The sequence below is a fragment of the Phycodurus eques genome, chromosome 15 (genome assembly GCF_024500275.1).
Source record: "Phycodurus eques isolate BA_2022a chromosome 15, UOR_Pequ_1.1, whole genome shotgun sequence".
In the NCBI taxonomy this organism is placed as follows: Eukaryota; Metazoa; Chordata; class Actinopteri; order Syngnathiformes; family Syngnathidae; genus Phycodurus; species Phycodurus eques.
In genome coordinates, this window is record NC_084539.1 from 23,771,655 (window position 1) to 23,789,469 (window position 17,815).

At 46.5% G+C, this 17,815-nt stretch overlaps 2 protein-coding genes across 3 annotated transcripts; both read right to left on the reverse strand.

The window, feature by feature from the left end:
* Positions 1-676: 676 nt before the first annotated feature.
* dusp11 (dual specificity phosphatase 11 (RNA/RNP complex 1-interacting)) lies at positions 677-13,023 on the reverse strand. The gene is made up of 9 exons (XM_061699373.1): positions 12,831-13,023; positions 8,855-8,930; positions 8,646-8,777; positions 7,061-7,184; positions 4,355-4,415; positions 4,226-4,272; positions 2,325-2,400; positions 1,981-2,091; positions 677-1,900 (listed from the first exon to the last, which is right to left on the reverse strand). Exons 1-9 carry the CDS (start codon positions 12,866-12,868, stop codon positions 1,555-1,557), a joined length of 1,011 nt encoding a protein of 336 aa, XP_061555357.1. The 5' UTR covers positions 12,869-13,023; the 3' UTR covers positions 677-1,554.
* Positions 13,024-14,128: 1,105 nt separating this feature from the next.
* Positions 14,129-17,799, reverse strand: LOC133413648 (caspase-7-like). Of its 2 annotated transcripts, none has more exons than XM_061698268.1 (4): positions 17,374-17,799; positions 16,270-16,433; positions 16,056-16,197; positions 14,129-15,396 (listed from the first exon to the last, which is right to left on the reverse strand). In XM_061698268.1, the coding sequence occupies exons 1-4, from the start codon at positions 17,732-17,734 to the stop codon at positions 15,098-15,100; spliced, it is 966 nt and encodes a 321-aa protein (XP_061554252.1). In that variant the 5' UTR covers positions 17,735-17,799; the 3' UTR covers positions 14,129-15,097. The 2 variants fall into 2 exon arrangements, with proteins under 2 accessions (XP_061554252.1, XP_061554253.1); XM_061698269.1 differs by lacking the exon at positions 17,374-17,799 and adding an exon at positions 15,535-15,623 and having other exon boundaries at positions 16,270-17,291.
* Between the last annotated feature and the right edge of the window lie 16 nt (positions 17,800-17,815).

Below are 17,815 nucleotides of genomic sequence, written 5' to 3' on the forward strand. Positions count from 1 at the left end.
TTTAACAGTAAACTGTACGATTTACCGGTCCATCTCCGTTCCTCCCCTCACCTACGGTCACGAGCTGTGGGTCGTGACCCAAAGAACGAGATCCCGGATACAAATGAGTTTCCTCCGCAGGGTCTCCGGGCTCTCCCTTAGAGATAGGGCGAGAAGCTCGGTCGTCCGGGAGGATCTCAGAGGTCCTCCGCATCGAGAGGAGCCAGATGAGGTGGCCGGGGCGTCCGATTGGGATGCCTCCCGGACGCCTCCCCGGTGAGGTGTTCCGGGCACGTCCCGCCGGGAGGAGACCCCGGGGACGGCCCGGGACACGCCGGAGAGACTACGTCTTTCGGCCGGCCCGGGAACGCCTCGGGATCCCCGCGGAAGAGCTGAAAGAAGTGGCTGGGGAGAGGGAAGTCTGGGCGTCCCTGCTAAAGCTACTGCCCCCGCGACCCGACCTCGCATAAGCGCGAGAAAATGGATGGATAACAGTAAACTACACCTGAGGTGTCATTAAACAGTTTCAAGCACACTCAAGGAGGGCAGAGACTTTTTGTCTGTGTGTGTCATGCATGCACACACACACACACACACACACACAAACACACAGTCTGCGTGTCACTTATACCGGTACTAAAAATACCCCAAACAGTTACATTGTTTAATATAAATGTTTAGCAAGATCTTTGTACCTTTGGATTATTTTGTCACTTTGAAAGAAGAGAACAAGAAAACAACCGATTTTTTTCACCCGATATCGATCAGCTGACAATCACGTGATCTGATCGGGACATCCCGAATAAATATCAATAAACGAATGCAGGTCAAATAACAGTAAAAATAAATGCCAAGTCAAAGGAAATATGTGATACGGAGCAGATGTTGGCAAAGTACGGCCCGCGGTCCACACCCGGCCACCCTCGCAGTCTTCCTGATGTTAAAATAAGAGCGAGGACGGGAGACGTTCTTATTTACTGCACGGACGAGTGAAGAGGGAGGGGGCTTTGGACTGATGAGAATTTAGGATTCCCGACGAGTGACGGCTAATATGAGGGAGCAGTTGGTGCTCGAAATGTCAGCACGTTTTGAAAATCTCAAAACGTTATGCGCACGAGACATGGTTTTTGTCAATGTCGATAGAATAGTGATACGTTTATATACTTATGAACTGCTTCTAAATGTGTTTATTTGATATTTATTGTGATAAGAACGAATACCAAGTGGCAGCTAGTTGAAACAATACAGTTGAATGCTTTCTATAAATACATTCAACGAATATAGAATACAATTGAAGTCAGCACGTTCCAGTTTCTTCCATGGCCCTGCGTTATTAACGTTCATTCGGACAGCCCTGGGGGGGGGACACACATTTCATGACACAATCAAGCTTTAATAACTTGAAAGAGTTAGCTCGCAAGCAAACTGTTAACGGGTTAGCCTTGGCAGAGGTATGCCAGCCTCCTCATTTTCTCTTTGCTCAATAAGGCGAGCCAGCCAGGAGGTGCTAAATAAGAAGCTCGTTCAATAAAACGTCGTCCATCCTACGAAGACTAAAAAATGCCACATGAAATTTCAGCCCCACCCCTCATCCTCACCACTTTGCGGATTGCCCCAACGGGGGGAGTAGCGAGTGAGGGCGGGCGGCCGCTGTCGAACGTTTCTGGGCCGAACCAGCCGGCTGGCGGCACGGGACGACGCCTGTCCGTAGAGGTGGGCAGGGGGCTGTGTGGGCGGTGAGAGAAGAAGGCTGCCCAAAAGTGGGGGCTGGCAACGCTGAGGGCGCTCATACTGGGGGCGGTTATGAGGGGGTTGGTGCTCATAGTGGGGGGGTTGGGTATGCGGGGGCCAGTAATGTTGGGGGCCTTCATATTGGGGCCACTCAGGTGGGCGTCGACTTTCGGCTCCTGGCGGGAAAGATCTGCGAGGGGAAAAAACGTGGATGAGGGTGACGCATGACGTCGTCACATGCCCGCGCCCCCTCCAAGATGGCGTCCATACCCGTAGGCGCCGTTCCAACGCCCGTCTTCAGGCAGGCGACCGTCGCCGCGTCTCGGGTGGGCTCGTCCTCGCGCCGACGGCGGCAGACACTCGTTGTCCATGCCCTCGTTGCTAGGCAGACGAAAGCATGTGCACCCGTGAGCGGGAAATGCGCATACACACACACACACACACAAACAAACAAATGCACACATCCACATACTCATTGCTCAAACACACACACACACACACACACACACACACACACACATACATGAAGAAAAAACAAATGCACACACTGAACAAACACATACACAATCACAGCCCAGCAAACAGACACGCAACAAACAAAAACAATGCGTTACCTTCTTCTGGGTCCGCTGCGAAGGTCGTCGATGTAGTTGCTTCTCTCGATGTCGTGACCGCGACACGAGTTGAACACTGAAAACACGCGCACGTGTTCATTCGGCTCTCGGGTTGGGACAATTTACCCGCTACATCGATGTATGGATTTATATGAATAATAATTCACGACATTTATAAAGCCCTTCTCATGATACTCAAAGACACTTTACAATTGCACACACCATTCAGATACTTGTGCAGCCACAGCTGCCCAGCAGGGGGCAGTCTGACGGAAGCGCGGCTGCCATTCTGCGCCTACGGCCCCTCCGCCCGCATCCATTCACGGGCAATGTGGGTTAAGTGTCGACGACGACATGCGCTCGGGCGGGGATACGAACCGGCGACCCTCCGGTTGCGGGGCGTACACTTACCTTCTGTGCCACACCCACTTTATTATTTTCATTCTTACGATCCAACGGCACGGATGTGCGCTTGGCAACTTACTAACTCGATTTAAAGGACGTCAATCGATTGTATCGACACTCGCAAATAACGCATTGGATTTACTTTTGATGATAAGGACGTTAAAAGGCGACTTTATTAAGCGTGCCCACCTGTGACGTCTTCAAACGTCACTTTTTGGCGGCGGAAAAGACGGCGAACGGCAAATCATGGAGCCGCTCGCGGTTGCGCTGCGCTGCGTCTTCCGCAAAAAACGAGATATCGTCAACACGTGGCTGTCTGTTTGGATTATATGGGAAGGGCTCATTTTCATGGCATTTGATCAATAACGGTAAAGACGCGGCCCGCTGAATTTCCTTTTGGAAATCAATTCGTTCGACTCTTTTGAGTATTTGAATTTATCATTCAGTTATCATTCGAACAGTAAGAATCGTTTCTTTAAAAAAAAGAACGAAAAAAAGGCATCTGTGATGCGGCAGCCATTTTACATTCGCCAAATAACAGACAGCAAAAAAAATGCTGTTATTTCTCTCTGATTTCTACGTGAATATATGTGGAGATATATATGTACACAGTGGCAAACATCAGCGTGTCCCAGCTTTTTTGGGACGCGTTGCAGCCATCAAATTGACTATTATCAAGTTGATGAGTTTGAACATGAAATATCTTGTCTTTGCAGTGTATTCAATTCAATATCGGTCGAACATGATTTGCAAATCATTGTATTCTGTTTTGATTTCTGTTTCACACAATGTCCCAACTTCATCGGAATTGGGGTTGTTGTTAAAGTGCGGGAACGATCGCATGTCTTTACCGTTATTCCGATTGTATAGATAGAGTTTCATGAGTCGGGCGAGGCTTTGGTTTTTCATACTCATATTACAGTACTTTCTATGTTGGAAAAACAACAGCAGAAGTTGCAGCCTGAAGAATTTCTTTTTGATGATATATTATTGTTATGTTGAAAAACCAAAGGAGAAGTAGCAGCACTGTTGAAATGTCTCTTGCACTTGCTGTTCTTTTATTGAAAATGAAGGGACTACAGAAAACGAAAGAGAGAAAAGGTTAACCTCCTGCGGATTCGACCCGAAGTGTTTATTGTATTTTAGTCAAATCAAACGGGAATGAATTTGCCATGAATTGTTGCCGATTTTGTTATTGATTCCTTTCTACCCGATTCCCTCCCAAGACACGTCACCTGCACTTTGTGGTTGGCAGGTCTTCATTTCACAGTCACCCCGCTTGAAGTTGGGCGAAAAACTTACCGAATCGATTTCCAGCCACCGAATCGTTTCGGATCCTTCGAAATGAACCGATATCGTCTTTAAATGCCGCCGATGGCGATACGAAGCGAAACGTCGTTCAAGCGAATCGTTACGCCTCATGTCGCTCGCAAACATACAACGCGTGCGTGTTGGTCTCCGTGTTTGTGTGTTTGCGTGTGAGAGACGCCACTCACATTTGATGGCCTCCGTGGGATCCGTCCCATCCACATCGATCAGGTACCTGACACGCACACGCGCACACACGCACGCACAGTAAGTGTGGGCCGGCCACGCCCGCGTGTGACGCGCACGCACGCACGCACCTGCAGATCATGTAGCCCGTCCGGTTGAGTCCGTGCGTGCAGTGGACGCCGATCAGCTTGTCTGCAACGCAAACGTTGACAACGGGTGACGCCCGTACGAAATATCCATCCAAATCTTTTGCTGGCAATTCTCAAGCTTCTGCAATTGCTGGAAGCTCGTGCAGCACCTGAGCGGCGCCTCTCTTAACCGTGCTCATGCTCTCGATTGACGTTTGACCTCTCAATCATTCATGTCGTCTCAACCCCAAAACGCTTCCTGCCGCTTTAGCCGACATCTGTGAATAATTCAAACTTTAGCGCTCCATCGCTAACACTAATGCCGGTTAGCCGCGGTTCTCCCGGGACTCGGACGACGGCTACCGGGCACGTGCGTCACGGAGGCCCACCGCAGCTGAGCAAGCAGGAGGAAGGGTGAGAAGGTACAAAGCTTAAAAAGAAAACAACAACCGCGTCGACTATTAATTATCGCTGATCTTGATCGGTGATGTAGTTATGACTAGTCGAGTAATCTTGTCAGCCCTCCTTTTTGCGTTTTCAGCACTTACCTTCAAACATATTTCATGTATTTACAAACAAACCACGACAATGAGTTCAGTTCAAGTTATAAAATCGACATTTAGAAAGTTGAATGTAACTGGATTAAATAGCGAAACTTGCGGTCGTTGTCGGGAGATGAACGCCACGTGCCGGTTACGATGAAGCGAGCCAACAATCCCACGCTTGGTGAATTCTGCTTCACGATGACGTCATCGAATGATCCGAACGCGAGGTCGCTATGAACGCTTGGCCGCAGAGATTTCGCCAACGGCCAATCAGAGCGAATCGAGAAACGAGCGATCCAATTCGAGCAAAGCTATTTCCACGTCGCATATCAACGAGAAACGGCCGTCTCGACTGCCGAGCGAAAAAGACCGACTGGAATATCTTGAAAAAGGACATTCTCGGCATTCGCGACCCAAGTGATCTCGCAAACCCGATAAAGAGAAATCAAAGGTTATCAAAATTTGAAAACGGGGATCTTGAATTGATTGAAAGACTTCCTGTGTATGCGTCAGCCCTCGACTCTTTGGCTCCTCGTTTCCAGATTTGTCGCAGTTAACTAATACAAGCACTTGGACTCTCGGAAATATTTGAAAACAAAGAAGGAAATATAGGAGTGCAGAACGCAAATTTGGGGGGGGGGGGGGGGAGAACACAGGCTCGAATCCCATGACTTGCATGTGAAGGATTTACTGCTTCAACTCAACTTACTTCTCTGATTGACTCAACAGTAACAGCAATGACCCCAGGTCAACTCCGCCTCCTCCTGCCATTCCTGCTTCACCTTCTCCAGATTGCGATGGCTTCCTATCCTTCTTTGTCGGCAAAATGGAGGGGGTCACATCTCATTCCACTCCCGCGACATCTCCTACCCGCTCCTTCCCGTCCTGAACTATTGACCCAATTTTCCTCGATTACCCTTCAGCGCCTCCTTAACACCGTAGCCCAAATGTATCCCTCCTCTAGTCCATGGGACTTGCACCCAATCAACTTTCTCAGATCTGTCCTACCTGTATTAAGCCCCTCCCTACTCAGTATTATTACGTATTCTTTCTCTCCTGGCACTGTACCAGACTGTTTTTGAACCGCCAGTGTCAAGCCTCTCCATAAAAAGCCCCCTCTTAAGCCAACCCAGTTAGAGGATTCAATAACTACTGTATCTCCAGACTTCGGTTTCGATCCAAAATCCTCGTTAAACTCCACCGCCGAGTCCCTCAGGGCTCCGTCCTTGGTCCGACATTATTGTCATTGTACAGACTTCCTCTTGATCAGTTGTTCAGCCGCTTTCAGGAAATATCATACCATTGCTATCTTGACGATACCCAGATCTATTTTTCTGCCAAACCCAATAACTTTAACCGACTTGCCGCCCTCCATGAGTGTCTTGCCGCCACCAAAGGATGGATAGATCAAAGTTCTCTTGACCTTCTTTTTCGTACGGCTTGTCCGGTCAGGGGTCCACAGCGTGTCATCCTTTTCCATATTAGCCTATCTCCCGTTCTGTGCTTTCCTCTTCTCTTTCTGCCTAGGAAGCCACTTTCCACGTCTCCTTCGTGTTCTTCTTCATCTGAACCCTGATAAAAACTTTTTTTTTTTTTTTTTAATTGGTCCTGAAATCTTTGTCACTGCTGCTACTCCGTTCAGTGGCCCACTTCTCCAGAACAATAAATCCACTGCCAAGAGTCTCAAAAGCTGATTCTAAGCACCAACTCTGTGGAACCATCTTCCACAATTTGTTAGATCTGCCGAATCCTTGGACTGTTTCAAACAACGCCTAAAAATTCATTCATATGGTTCGCGTCCCTTTTCTTCCTACGCCCATTTTTTATTGCTTCTATTTTATTGTAGTTGATTTTCTTGGTTGCATGCTTGGCTCCTTGTCTGCTTTATCCACGTTTGTCTATTCTAACCAACCGGTTTGTGTGTTTGTGAGGCACTTTGTAACTGTGTTTTGAAAGTGCTATATCAATAAAACCTTCCTTATGTCAGATTTACGTCTGGCGGAGCCTCACAACAAGAGCTACCGGAACATCAAAGCTAATTTCTGTTAGCCACTCTAAGGCGTTTCGCATTACATGTCAGCATGAAGCTAGCGGACTTTGGTTAACACAAATGAGATGGTTCCATTGAACATCGTGCTGTCAAATATCCACCAAACACACTCACCGTTGTCGGCGTTGTCACGCAGGAATCGGCGTACGGCTCGCTTGAAGGCGAAGATGGCGTCGTCGGCGGGGACCACGTGACCCTTGGTCAAGACCTTGACGTAGCCTAGCGACACCGGAAGGTCCTGTGTCGGGTGGCAAAATTACGGGAACTGAGGGGAATACGCCGGGAATTTACAAAAGGGAACTTATTGCCCCGATTTACGAGTTTTTGCGTTGCGACTCGTCACATGGAAACTCTCCGGAAACTTAGAAAGCTCTTGAATTACCCAGTTAATTCCCATTCATTTCCATGGACTGTTTCCACTTTAGAATACTTTAAAAGGTCCCCCGCTTAACTTGCCGTGGAAATTTACAGGAAACTTTGAACGAATTAATGTGATTTTTTTCGGTCGGCATCATAAAATCGCAAGTCAAACAATCAAGAACATTCCATTTAGTACATTTCGTGACATTTTTATTGATTCTTACTTTTGTCAGATTCCAGTTAGTTCTGTGACCACTGGAGGCTTTTCTTTCATTAACAGCGGGCCTGGAGTTCAATGCGCGGATGACGACATGTTAAAAAATATCAAAAATCAAAAACAACAACTCAGAATCCAGATGTACTCGTTACTTCGCTGTGATATGTTCCTCGAATACGCTGTCCTTTCCTACTGTATGTTGGACAGGAAGCACCTTTTCACCTTTCCCTGACCCGAAGACACATTCCACAAAGTTGAAAGAAAGCTGGTATAAAGGTTGAAAAGGCCCAATGTCACGTGCTCAAAAGCCAAGGTGCCGATTGGCCGAAGAGCACATCCGTGTATCTCCCATCGCTTGATGTGTCACAGCTCATTTGAAATTGAATCTGAATAGATCAAACTGAATGGGAAAATATAGATGATCAAATAATCTTACTTTCACTTTCAAGTTCATTGAACTTCAGTTGGCGGCAGTTTTTTTTAAACTCGCTGATCGGCCCCAAAAATCCCGATCGTGTAAAGCCTAGCGTAAACATCACATTTCGTCTCAACTAATCTGTTGTCGTACTCGAGCGGCTCCGACGACCGGAGACAGATTCCTTGTGTGTTTATTACATACTTGGCAAATAAAAATGATTCGGACTCTGAATATAAACAATTCAAGTTCAGTTTCTGGTGGCGCATACTGTGTTTCAGCCCACTGCGACAATAAATAAAATATGACTAATGACTTCCACTTTCCAGTATCATCCATTCCTTCTTCCACAGCAGCTACGCAGTGAATCTGGTCTGCAGGCCTGCCAATGACGTCACACCGAGACACAGAGGCAGCGTCCGTTTTGGCGCTCCAAAGGCCCTTCGTTACTTAACAATTGCGTCAAAATGCATTGATATTATTGGAAATGACTGCAGGTTTCATTTTCTTCAGCAAAATATGCATCCAATTGACTTGTCAGTGAAATATGGACCACTAAGACCGCATAACTCCTCAACTTCCCATGCTAACTTTGCGGAAACTATGAGTGAGCAACGACGGCATGTTTCCAATTGGTCCAATTTGGAATCTTTCAAAACCTCCGCAGTTTAACTTCCCCGCAAAGAGCGAGCGGCGCCGGCTGGTACCTGCGGCCGGTAGTAACGCGTGGTGAAGGTCAGGTCCACGACGAGACCCAGTTCTTGGCCGTCTCGGCGGACGGCGTTCAGCAGTTCCCACGGTCCGAACGTCTGAGAGGGCGTCAGCTGTCGGTTGAGAGACTGACCGGGACGGCGGGTTAGGCGTCGGCGTTTCCCACGGGCCGCGAAGGCGTCGCGGCAGACGCCGAGGCGCTCACCTGATTGAGGGGAACCTTGAAGGCCACAAAACGAGTCCCGTGGAGTCGCTTGCCCACCGCTTGGTAATCCAGCCACCTGAACACACACACGCACGCACAGCTCAGGTCAGGTGGTCTCAAACTGACAAAATCATAAATGATGAGCGCCTTATTTTTTTATTCTTATTTTTCAATAAGGAAAAAAAAAAAAAAAAAAAGGGAGCGGCGCACCGAGCGACACGTGCAAAGCTGAGAGTTCAATACCTTGATTTACGAGTGTCATTTTTTCCACGACCAAGCTCGTAACTCAATTTACTCATATGTGAACTCGATTTCCCCCCCGAATTCAATTGAAATGTTGAAATTGAAATGAACTCCCCACATCGTCAACCCATTGGAATCGCTTGTCTTCAGTCACAACGCACGTACCAAAACTAACAAAACGAAGAGTAGACTCGCTTAAAATTTGTAGTTCAGTAGTCCGCGTTAGAACGTGTGTCTGTTTTCAGCAGGAATTCAAGTGTCGAAAAATGTCAACTTCCTCCGTTTGCAAAGAAACTCCTTCTATCGCAAAGGGCTCGGAAAGCCCTTCAAATAATTGCCGTATCTTGACGAATACGGAACTCAGCAGCGTTTTCATATCATTCATGGACGCATTTTGTTTACAAATCTTCATGAGCCTTTTGTGACCCCCCAGCCCCAGCGGCCTTGACACCAAGATCATTTTTAGCAACATTATTCGGCCTATCAAGACCTTTTTTCAGTCAATGTATAATTCGCACATTTCAAGACGTTTTGGGAATTTACCTTTGTGGTCGATTCGCATTCAAATATGAACAAATACGGCATCTTCAAATCGCGTCACATCAACATCTCGTGCTTTTTTACCTGAAGATTGTATTGTGGAAAAGTGTAAAAAAAATAAAATAAAATCTTAAGCATCATTCAATGAAAATACTAAAAGTGGAGGTGATTTTTATTTTGGCCCTTCCCGGCTCAACAGGCACAGTGGCAGAACAACAATCGGACAGAAAATGGCCGCCGCGTGCGTAATCGGCGTTTCTTCCCATGGCCACAAAGTCACTAACTGTGATGTCTTTCATATGCCATTGAGGTGCAGTGGGGACGGAAAGTATTCAGACCCCCTTCAATTTTTCACTTTTTGTTATATTGCAGCCACTTGCTAAAATCATTGAAGTTTTTTTTGGTCCTCATTAATGTTCACACAGCACCCCATATTAACCGAAAAAAACGGAATCGTTGAAATATTTTCTGATTTATTAAAAAAGAAAAACTGAAATTTGAGACGTCCTCGACCTACGACGTTGCGACGTTACGACGCCCGTGCCTCGTCCGCCATTTTGTCCCGGCACCATAGTGTTTCTGCTTGGCTAGCGCATAGCGCTTGCCTGTGTTTGTGCGCCGGGAGTATCTTTGCTTTTTTCACACTCTCAGCAGTAATGGTAAGTACAGCATCTTATTTTGTTATTTTAATGTATTTTAGTTTCTTTACACGAAGTGTTAACCTTTCCCGCGACGGTCACCTGACCGTGGTCGGGAGACGCAGGGGTGAACTCCCTTCTCTCGTTGCGCAGCTGAGCTGGGCGGCGGCAACAATAAAGGCACGAAGCGCCGATTTGCTGCTTCAATGGCTTTATTAGCTCCTCCGCGCATTCGACGTCGACGGGTCCTCCGCTAATCGCTACTCTTCCCCGGTCGCCGTCACTACACTTGCCACTGTACGCACTCGCACCGGCGCGCACTTCTTCCTCCTTCGCAGTCCCGTCTCACTCACACGTCGACGCGCACGCCCACACACACTGAGCTTGCTGTCACAATCGCGTGCGACAATACCCGCAACGGAAGTATTTCGCCGCAGATTTCGACTTTAGCGGTGAAATCCGACTTACGCGGAAAATCGTGTTACGTCGCCAGCGTAGGAACGGAACTCGTTCGTAAATCGAGGACTTCCTGTATTCAGACCCTTTGCTGTGACACTCATCTATTGAACTCGGGTGCTGTCCATTTCTTCTGCTCATCCTTGAGATGGTTCTCCACCTTCATTGGAGTCCAGCTGTGTTTGATTATACTGATTGGACTTGATTAGGAAAGCCACACACCTGTCTATCTATAGAAGACCTTACAGCTCACAGTTCATGTCAGAGCAAATGACAATCATGAGGTCAAAGGAACTGCCTGACGAGCTCAGAGACAGAATTGTGGCAAGGTACGGATCTGGCCAAGGTTACACAAACATTTCGGCTGCACTTAAGGTTCCTAAGTGCACAGTGGCCTCCGTAATCCTGAAACGGAAGCCGTTTGGAACGACCAGAAGCCTTCCTAGAGCTGGCCGTCCGGCCGAACTGAGCAATTGGGGGAGAAGAGCCTTGGTGAGAGAGGTCAATAAGAACCCAAAGATCACTGTGGCTGAGCTCCGGAGATGCAGTCGGGGGATGGGAGAAAGTTCAAGAAAGTCAACCATCAATGCAGCCCTCCACCAGTCGGGGCTTTATGGCAGAGTGGCCCGACGGAAGCCTCTCGTCAGTGCAAGACACATGGAAGCTCGCATGGAGTTTGCTAAAAAAACACCTGAAGGACTCCAAGATGGTGAGAAATAAGATTCTCTGGTCTGATGAGACCAAGATCGAACTTTTTGACCCGAATTCTAAGCGGTATGTGTGGAGAAAACCAGGCACTGCTCATCACCTGTCCAATGCAGTCCCAACAGTGAAGCACGGTGGTGGCAGCATCATGCTGTGGGGGTGTTTTTCCGATGCAAGGACAGGACGACTGGTTTCAATCAGGAAAGACGAATGCGGCCAAGTACAGGGATATCCTGGACGAAAACCTTCTCCAGAGCGCTCAGGACCTCAGACTGGGCCAGAGGTTCACCTTCCAACAAGACAATGACCCTAAGCACACAGCTAAAATAACAAAATAGTGGCTTCAGAAGAACTCAGTGACTCAGAGCCCTGACTTAAACCCAATTGAGCATCTCTGGAGAGAGACCCAAAAATCCCAAAAAATGGCTGTCCGCCAACGTTCACCCTCCAACCTGACAGACCTGGAGAGAATCTGCAAGGAGGAATGGCAGAGGATCCCCAAATCCAGGTGTGAAAAACTTGTTACATCATTCCCTAAAAGACTTATGGGTATATTAGCGCAAAAGGGTGCTTCGACTAAATACTGAGCAAAGGGTCTGCATATTTATGGCTGTGTGATATTTTTATTTTTTAACAAATCTGCAAAAATGTCAACTATTCCATTTTTTTCTGTCAATTGGGGTGCTGTGTGTACAATAATGAGGGGAAAAAATGAACTTAAATGATTTTAGCAAATGGCTGCAATATGACGAGTGAAAAAATTAATGGGGTCTGAATACTTCTCGTACCCACTCTACATGATGAATAACAAAGGACCCAGCACCGACCCCTGTGCAACCCTACTCACAATGTCAAAGCATACTGATTCATATTCATCCATTTTTACAAACTGCTTCCTGTTTCTTAAGTAACTCTTCAACCACTCTAATTCCATACTGTTCAAATTTATTGATTAATAGTTCAAGCCTTAATGTATCAAAGGCTTTCTTTAGATCAATGAATAACCCAACAGCATATTTGTTTTTATCCATGGTACTTGCGGTTTCTTCTACCAATACAATTTGAGCTTGTGATGCTGATTAGGTGCTTCTAAATAAATACTGATTATTGGTGAGTAAGACATTATCTAACTGATCGTATAAGGGGAAAAAAATTCCAGAATTTTTTAGAACTGTGGGAGAAGAGAAATAAGTCTCGAGGTTGGTTATTTAAAAAAAAAAAAAAAAGAAAGAAAGAAAAAAGAAAAAAAGGTGTTTGACTACAGTTTTGAATAGAAGAAATACTATAGCTATTTTTATATTATTGGGAAATTGAGCGGCTTATAGTGATCGGTTCAAATCCAAACTTTAGCTTAGCTTAACGAGCGCCACTTGTTTACGTTCAAGTTTTGTCACCTGTCTGGGATCCCATTTTTCCGGCCGTGGCGAGGCATTTTACATTAAAATGTTTTCTTCCACTTCGACGTGAGCTAAATGCAAATAAAATGATTAAAAACGAACTTTGGAGTTCATAAAGCGTCCTCTTCGCTCATAAATTGCACAACCTCCGTCACATTTTTATTATTCCTACACAGCGAGGCGTCGCGTGTTGATGACGTCACCCGACAGTCCGGGACCGAGCTGCGTTCACTGACCAAACAGGCCCTGAAAACTGTGACGCCCGAACTTGTCATCGTCGATCGAAATGGTGATTGTCCCTGCATTTTTGTAGTTATTAGGTTTGTTTCTTGTTTTTTGGAGGGGTGAAGTCCTTGTTGTTCAAGTAGCGACTTTTTACCCGCTCTAACATGAGTAAAAAACGCGTTTGCAGTTATTCAAACGTAAGAATATTTGACCGCCAATTATTGAACGCGACATCGTACACGCGCACAGTCACCTGTTTGGATTCCTCCCCCTGAAGCTTCTCAGCAGTTTTTTGTTTTTTTTATTACAGTGGACCACTGCTTTTCGCACGGGATAGGGACCGGTCCCGACGGCAAATAATTGACGCCCATTATAATGGCATTGGAAAAAAAATATTTATATATATTTTAAAATATAGCTGGGATAGGCTCCAGCAACACTGAAGAGACAACAGGAAGCAGAGCTGGAGGTGGCGGAAATGAAGATGTTGAGGTTCCCTCTCGGAGTGACCAGGTTGGATCAAATTAGAAACGAGCTCATCAGAGGGACGGCCGAGGTTCGATGTTTTGAAGACAAAGTTAGAGAGAGCAGACTTGGATGGTTTGGACACGTCCAGAGGAGAGAGAGTGAGTATATTGGTAGAAGGATGATGAGGATGGAGCTGCCGGGCAAGAGAGCTAGAGGAAGACCAAAGACAAGGTTGATGGATGTCGTGAAGGAAGACATGATGGCAGTCGGTGTTGGAGAGGAGGATGCAGGAGATAGGCTGACATGGAAAAGGAGGACGCGCTGCGGCGACCCCTAAAGGGACAAGCCCAAAGGAGGAGAAGAAGAAGAAGAAGGCTCCAACAGCCCACGACCCTCGTTAGGATAAGCGGTAAAAGAAAATGGATGGATGGATATCTATCTAAATATATTTATATATGTATATGAAATATATATTTTTGAAAACCCAAAATTATTATCTAAGCGGGGGATATACCGCCAATAGCGTTTCCAGGGTTGGCTGCCCCCCAAAAAAGGAAAGAAAATAGAAAAAAAAGAAATGCAGAAACCAGCAAATAGGTCAATCCACTTGTAGGGGGTCCCTACTGTATTTATTTTAAGGGTCACAACAAAAACGGATAACACAAAACAGTTTGATTCCAGTAAATGTGAAGCTAAATGTGTGCTACAAAAATGAAAATGGAGCATCTTGTCGAATTGAAGAATGTGGGGGGATACACAGGAGCCTTGAGGAACTCCCCCACTCCCTGCTCACTTCACGCCATCAGCACGTCAGGACCCTTTTTTTTTTTTTTTTTTTAGCAAGAATGCTCCACTTCCTTCTCGCACGCTGGGAGAACTTGCATTCAAGTCACCACACATTTTCAGATTTTAATAATTTTCCAACTTTGCTCACAAAAAACAAAACAAAAAAAAACCCAACATTATTGAAATATTCAAGACAAACTGGTTTTGCCTTTCTGGTATTTGCTGTAGTTCTCCTGGCACCAAACCACCTTATATAATGACATGCCACCCCAAGCATTTACCTTCATCAACTAATACATTTTATATTTTCTCCTTACAGGTAGTGTAAAAATGAAGTGCTTCATCTTGGGAAGAAATGTCCTTCTAAAACGTATACATAAACAGCCCTGAATAAATATTCAACAATTTAACCCCACAAAACGAGCCGACAAGCTGCAAATATTTGCAGTTTTGAAGCCCCTACCTCGGGTCAAATGTATCCAACATACAGAAAAATGGCTGCTTTTGCCTGACATGTACAGCTCTGCCTTGACGTACAAGTTGAATTTGTTCCGTGGCCACGCTCCTAACTCGAGACATTTATCCCAAATCATCATTGACATTAATGCAAATGCCATTAATCTGTTCCACCCTCCTCCTCCTAAAAAAAAAAATAATAATGTTCTTCAAAAACATGCAGTATAACATAATTCAATAGAATGTAAAGAATGAAACTGTTTGTGGATCATGATTCATTCATTGCGACTCCTTCTGGTTGTAGAAGTCATAAATAATTAAAAAAAAGTTTAGCCGATGGACGCCGGGCGCTTCTTGGTGACATCACGGGCCACGAAGGTGACAGCCGGCGCCGGCGCCGGACCTTTGGCGAAGGGGAAGACGTCACGGGTCATGCGGCTGAGGAGGCACGGCATCTCCTTCTTGCCGCCGAACTCGCGACCTTTGGCCCGGAAGGTGAAGGCCACGCGGTGCGACAGGCGGGTCATCAGGCGCATCAGCTCCATGCCCGTGTGGTCCTCATCCTCCAGCAGGGAGCAGAAGGTCTGCAGGAACACCGAGCCCTTGCGGTGCATGAATGCCACGTAGCCTAAAATAAAAATACAATTTCAATTTGGCAGGGAACCACCACGAAGCACTCTAAAACGCTCATGCAAGCGCAAAGCCCCTTTCCACAAGCTGGCCGTCACGTTGGACTTAAAAATAAATAAATACAATTCTGGCTTACTTGCTCTTCCAGCTTTCTCTGCACTCACGGCCAACAACGAGGCGCTCTTAAGTGGCCACGCCGGCCCAAAGCCCCTTTCCTCATGCTGGCTGCCAGGACGAAAAAAAAAAAAGAAAAAAAACCTTCCTTGCGCTTCCGTCTTTCTCTCCGCGACGTGTACGCACTCAGGGCGGACAACGAGGCGCTTTAAAGTGGCCGCGTTATCCCGAAATCCCTGTCCACCTGCTGGCTGTCAAGTTGTACTTTGTGTTTCCGCTATTCACTACTACATAGTTATCAGCAATTATCTTCAAACATGTAGAATGCGTTTCTCAATTCACTTTCGAAACAGTCCCGCTGCAGATTCCATGGACGTGGCAACTGAAATCTGAATCATAGATAAATTGACATTCCGCGACCCTAGTGAGGAGAAGCGGCTCAGAAAACGGATGGATGGATAAATTGACATTCATGCACCGGAAGCAGTGCAGCCAAGAGAAGCGAAAAGACTGTCGGGAATAAATGAAGCCAATTTCATTTACCTGCGACGGTGGCGTACATGACGGCCGAGTTGACGGGCACGGGCACGGACACGTCGTGAGAGGCTCCGCCTTCGTCCCGCTCGCCGCACGAATCCACGGTATCCGCGGCGACGCCGTCGTCCGTGGCGTCGCCGCGACACGCCTGAGGGATGGCGCACCTTCGTTACGCGGAGATCACGTGACCGGATCCCGGTCACATTCGCCGGCGTCTCACCTGGATGAGGAACACTTTGGCCATGCGCTCCATGTCGGCGCGGTCGAAGTAGGCGAACACCCGCGACAGCCACACGGGGGCGCCGTCCGCACCCAGCACACAGCCGTCGCCGCCGTGAGACGACAGCACGGCCAGGAAACACTCGGACGCCGGGCGACGGCTCTCTGCGCACGCACGCACGTTTCACATTTGATTGGTGCAGGTGGTCACATGGCACTGACAAAGTTCCATTAGTAATAGGTGATAAGAAGTCAAGTCCTCCCTTACGTAACAAGTAGTGCAGTTTACTATTACGAAAGGTACTATCACGTAGCGCAATGTAGTCGATGTTAATTAAAATAACGTACATTAATTTCATGACGTGTACAAAATGTAGTGTAATATAACGAGATGTTATGTAGGTCAATGTACTTTAATGTAGTGTACTGTAATGTATTATAATGCAGAATAATGTAGTGTACTCTAATGTTATACAGCATAATGTAGTTATTTAGTGTAACATGATGCGGTGTAATATAGTGCTATAATGTAATGTAGCACACAATACTGTAATGTAGTTTAATGTACGATGCTGTCCGCTGTTTTCATGTAGGATGCAATAGACAATCCTGTAAAGCAGTTATATGTTTTTGTTGTAATATACAGTACTATTACCTAGTCTATTCATATTATGCAGTTTAATGTACAGAACCATGATGCTGTGTTAGTGTACTACAATGTAGTGCAGGTACTATAATGTACTCTATTGTCGTGTACTGTAGTTTCATGTACTGTGATGGAGTGTAGCTCACAACGTATTGCAATGAACTACAATGTAATGCACTCTATTGTGTTTGTGTTAGTGTTCTATCATGTAATATATATCCGGTATTGCAGTCACATAGTGTAACAATGTTATGCAGTGTAATGGACAGTACTAGAATGTAATGTGTTAAAATATAGCGCACAAACTGTACTATACTTTATATTTCGTATGACAGTGTGCAAAGTGTAACCAAATTAGTGCACTGCATGTAGTATACGCTACTATGTGGACTACTGTGTACTATATTTACGATGTTGATGTCACATACAATGACGTAAGGTCGTGTAAGGGTGCGCGACCTTTTCGGAAGAGCCGGTAAATCTCGTGGCTGTTGAGGTCCTGGTGGATGTCCACCTGGAAGTCGAGTTTGCTGAGGACTCGGTGAAGTCTCCTGGTGTCCTCCTTGGCTCCGTGCCGAGCCCCCAACGGTACACCCAGCTCAAAGTTGGCCACAGACACCAGCACCGCCCGCTTGGCGACTTCCTGCATGTTTTCCTTGAAAATGACTTTGCCGAGGTTCCGCTCCGTTATAAAGATGACTCGGGCCACGCCCCCGGTGCACCCGGGTGACCAAATATGGGCGCTTCCTGCTGCGCCGTGACACAACTCGGGGAAAGAACACTTACAGTTAACTTGATAAGCGCGCGCGCACACACACATCTCGTGCAAACGCGCAACAAGATGTGAACAACCTTTATAGGGATGGCTCAGACGCGCACACGCTTATAAACACACGCCGCG

Bases quoted from the DNA above. Each gene is read 5' to 3' on its own strand.
- dusp11 (XM_061699373.1), bottom strand. From the start codon at position 12,868: ATGCCTCGCCACGGCCGGAAAAATGGGATCCCAGACAG. The intron at 7,185-8,645 runs GTACCAGCCGGC...CACCCGACACAG, and splicing joins CGCGTTACTACCGGCCGCAG to GACCTTCCGGTGTCGCTAGG. The intron at 2,092-2,324 runs GTAACGCATTGT...TCGTCTGCCTAG, and splicing joins CGCAGCGGACCCAGAAGAAG to CAACGAGGGCATGGACAACG.
- LOC133413648 (XM_061698268.1), bottom strand. From the start codon at position 17,734: ATGTGTGTGTGCGCGCGCGCTTATCAAGTTAACTGTAAGTGTTCTTTC. The intron at 16,198-16,269 runs GTGAGACGCCGG...GCCATCCCTCAG, and splicing joins CCAAAGTGTTCCTCATCCAG to GCGTGTCGCGGCGACGCCAC. The intron at 15,397-16,055 runs GTAAATGAAATT...TTTTTATTTTAG, and splicing joins CATGTACGCCACCGTCGCAG to GCTACGTGGCATTCATGCAC.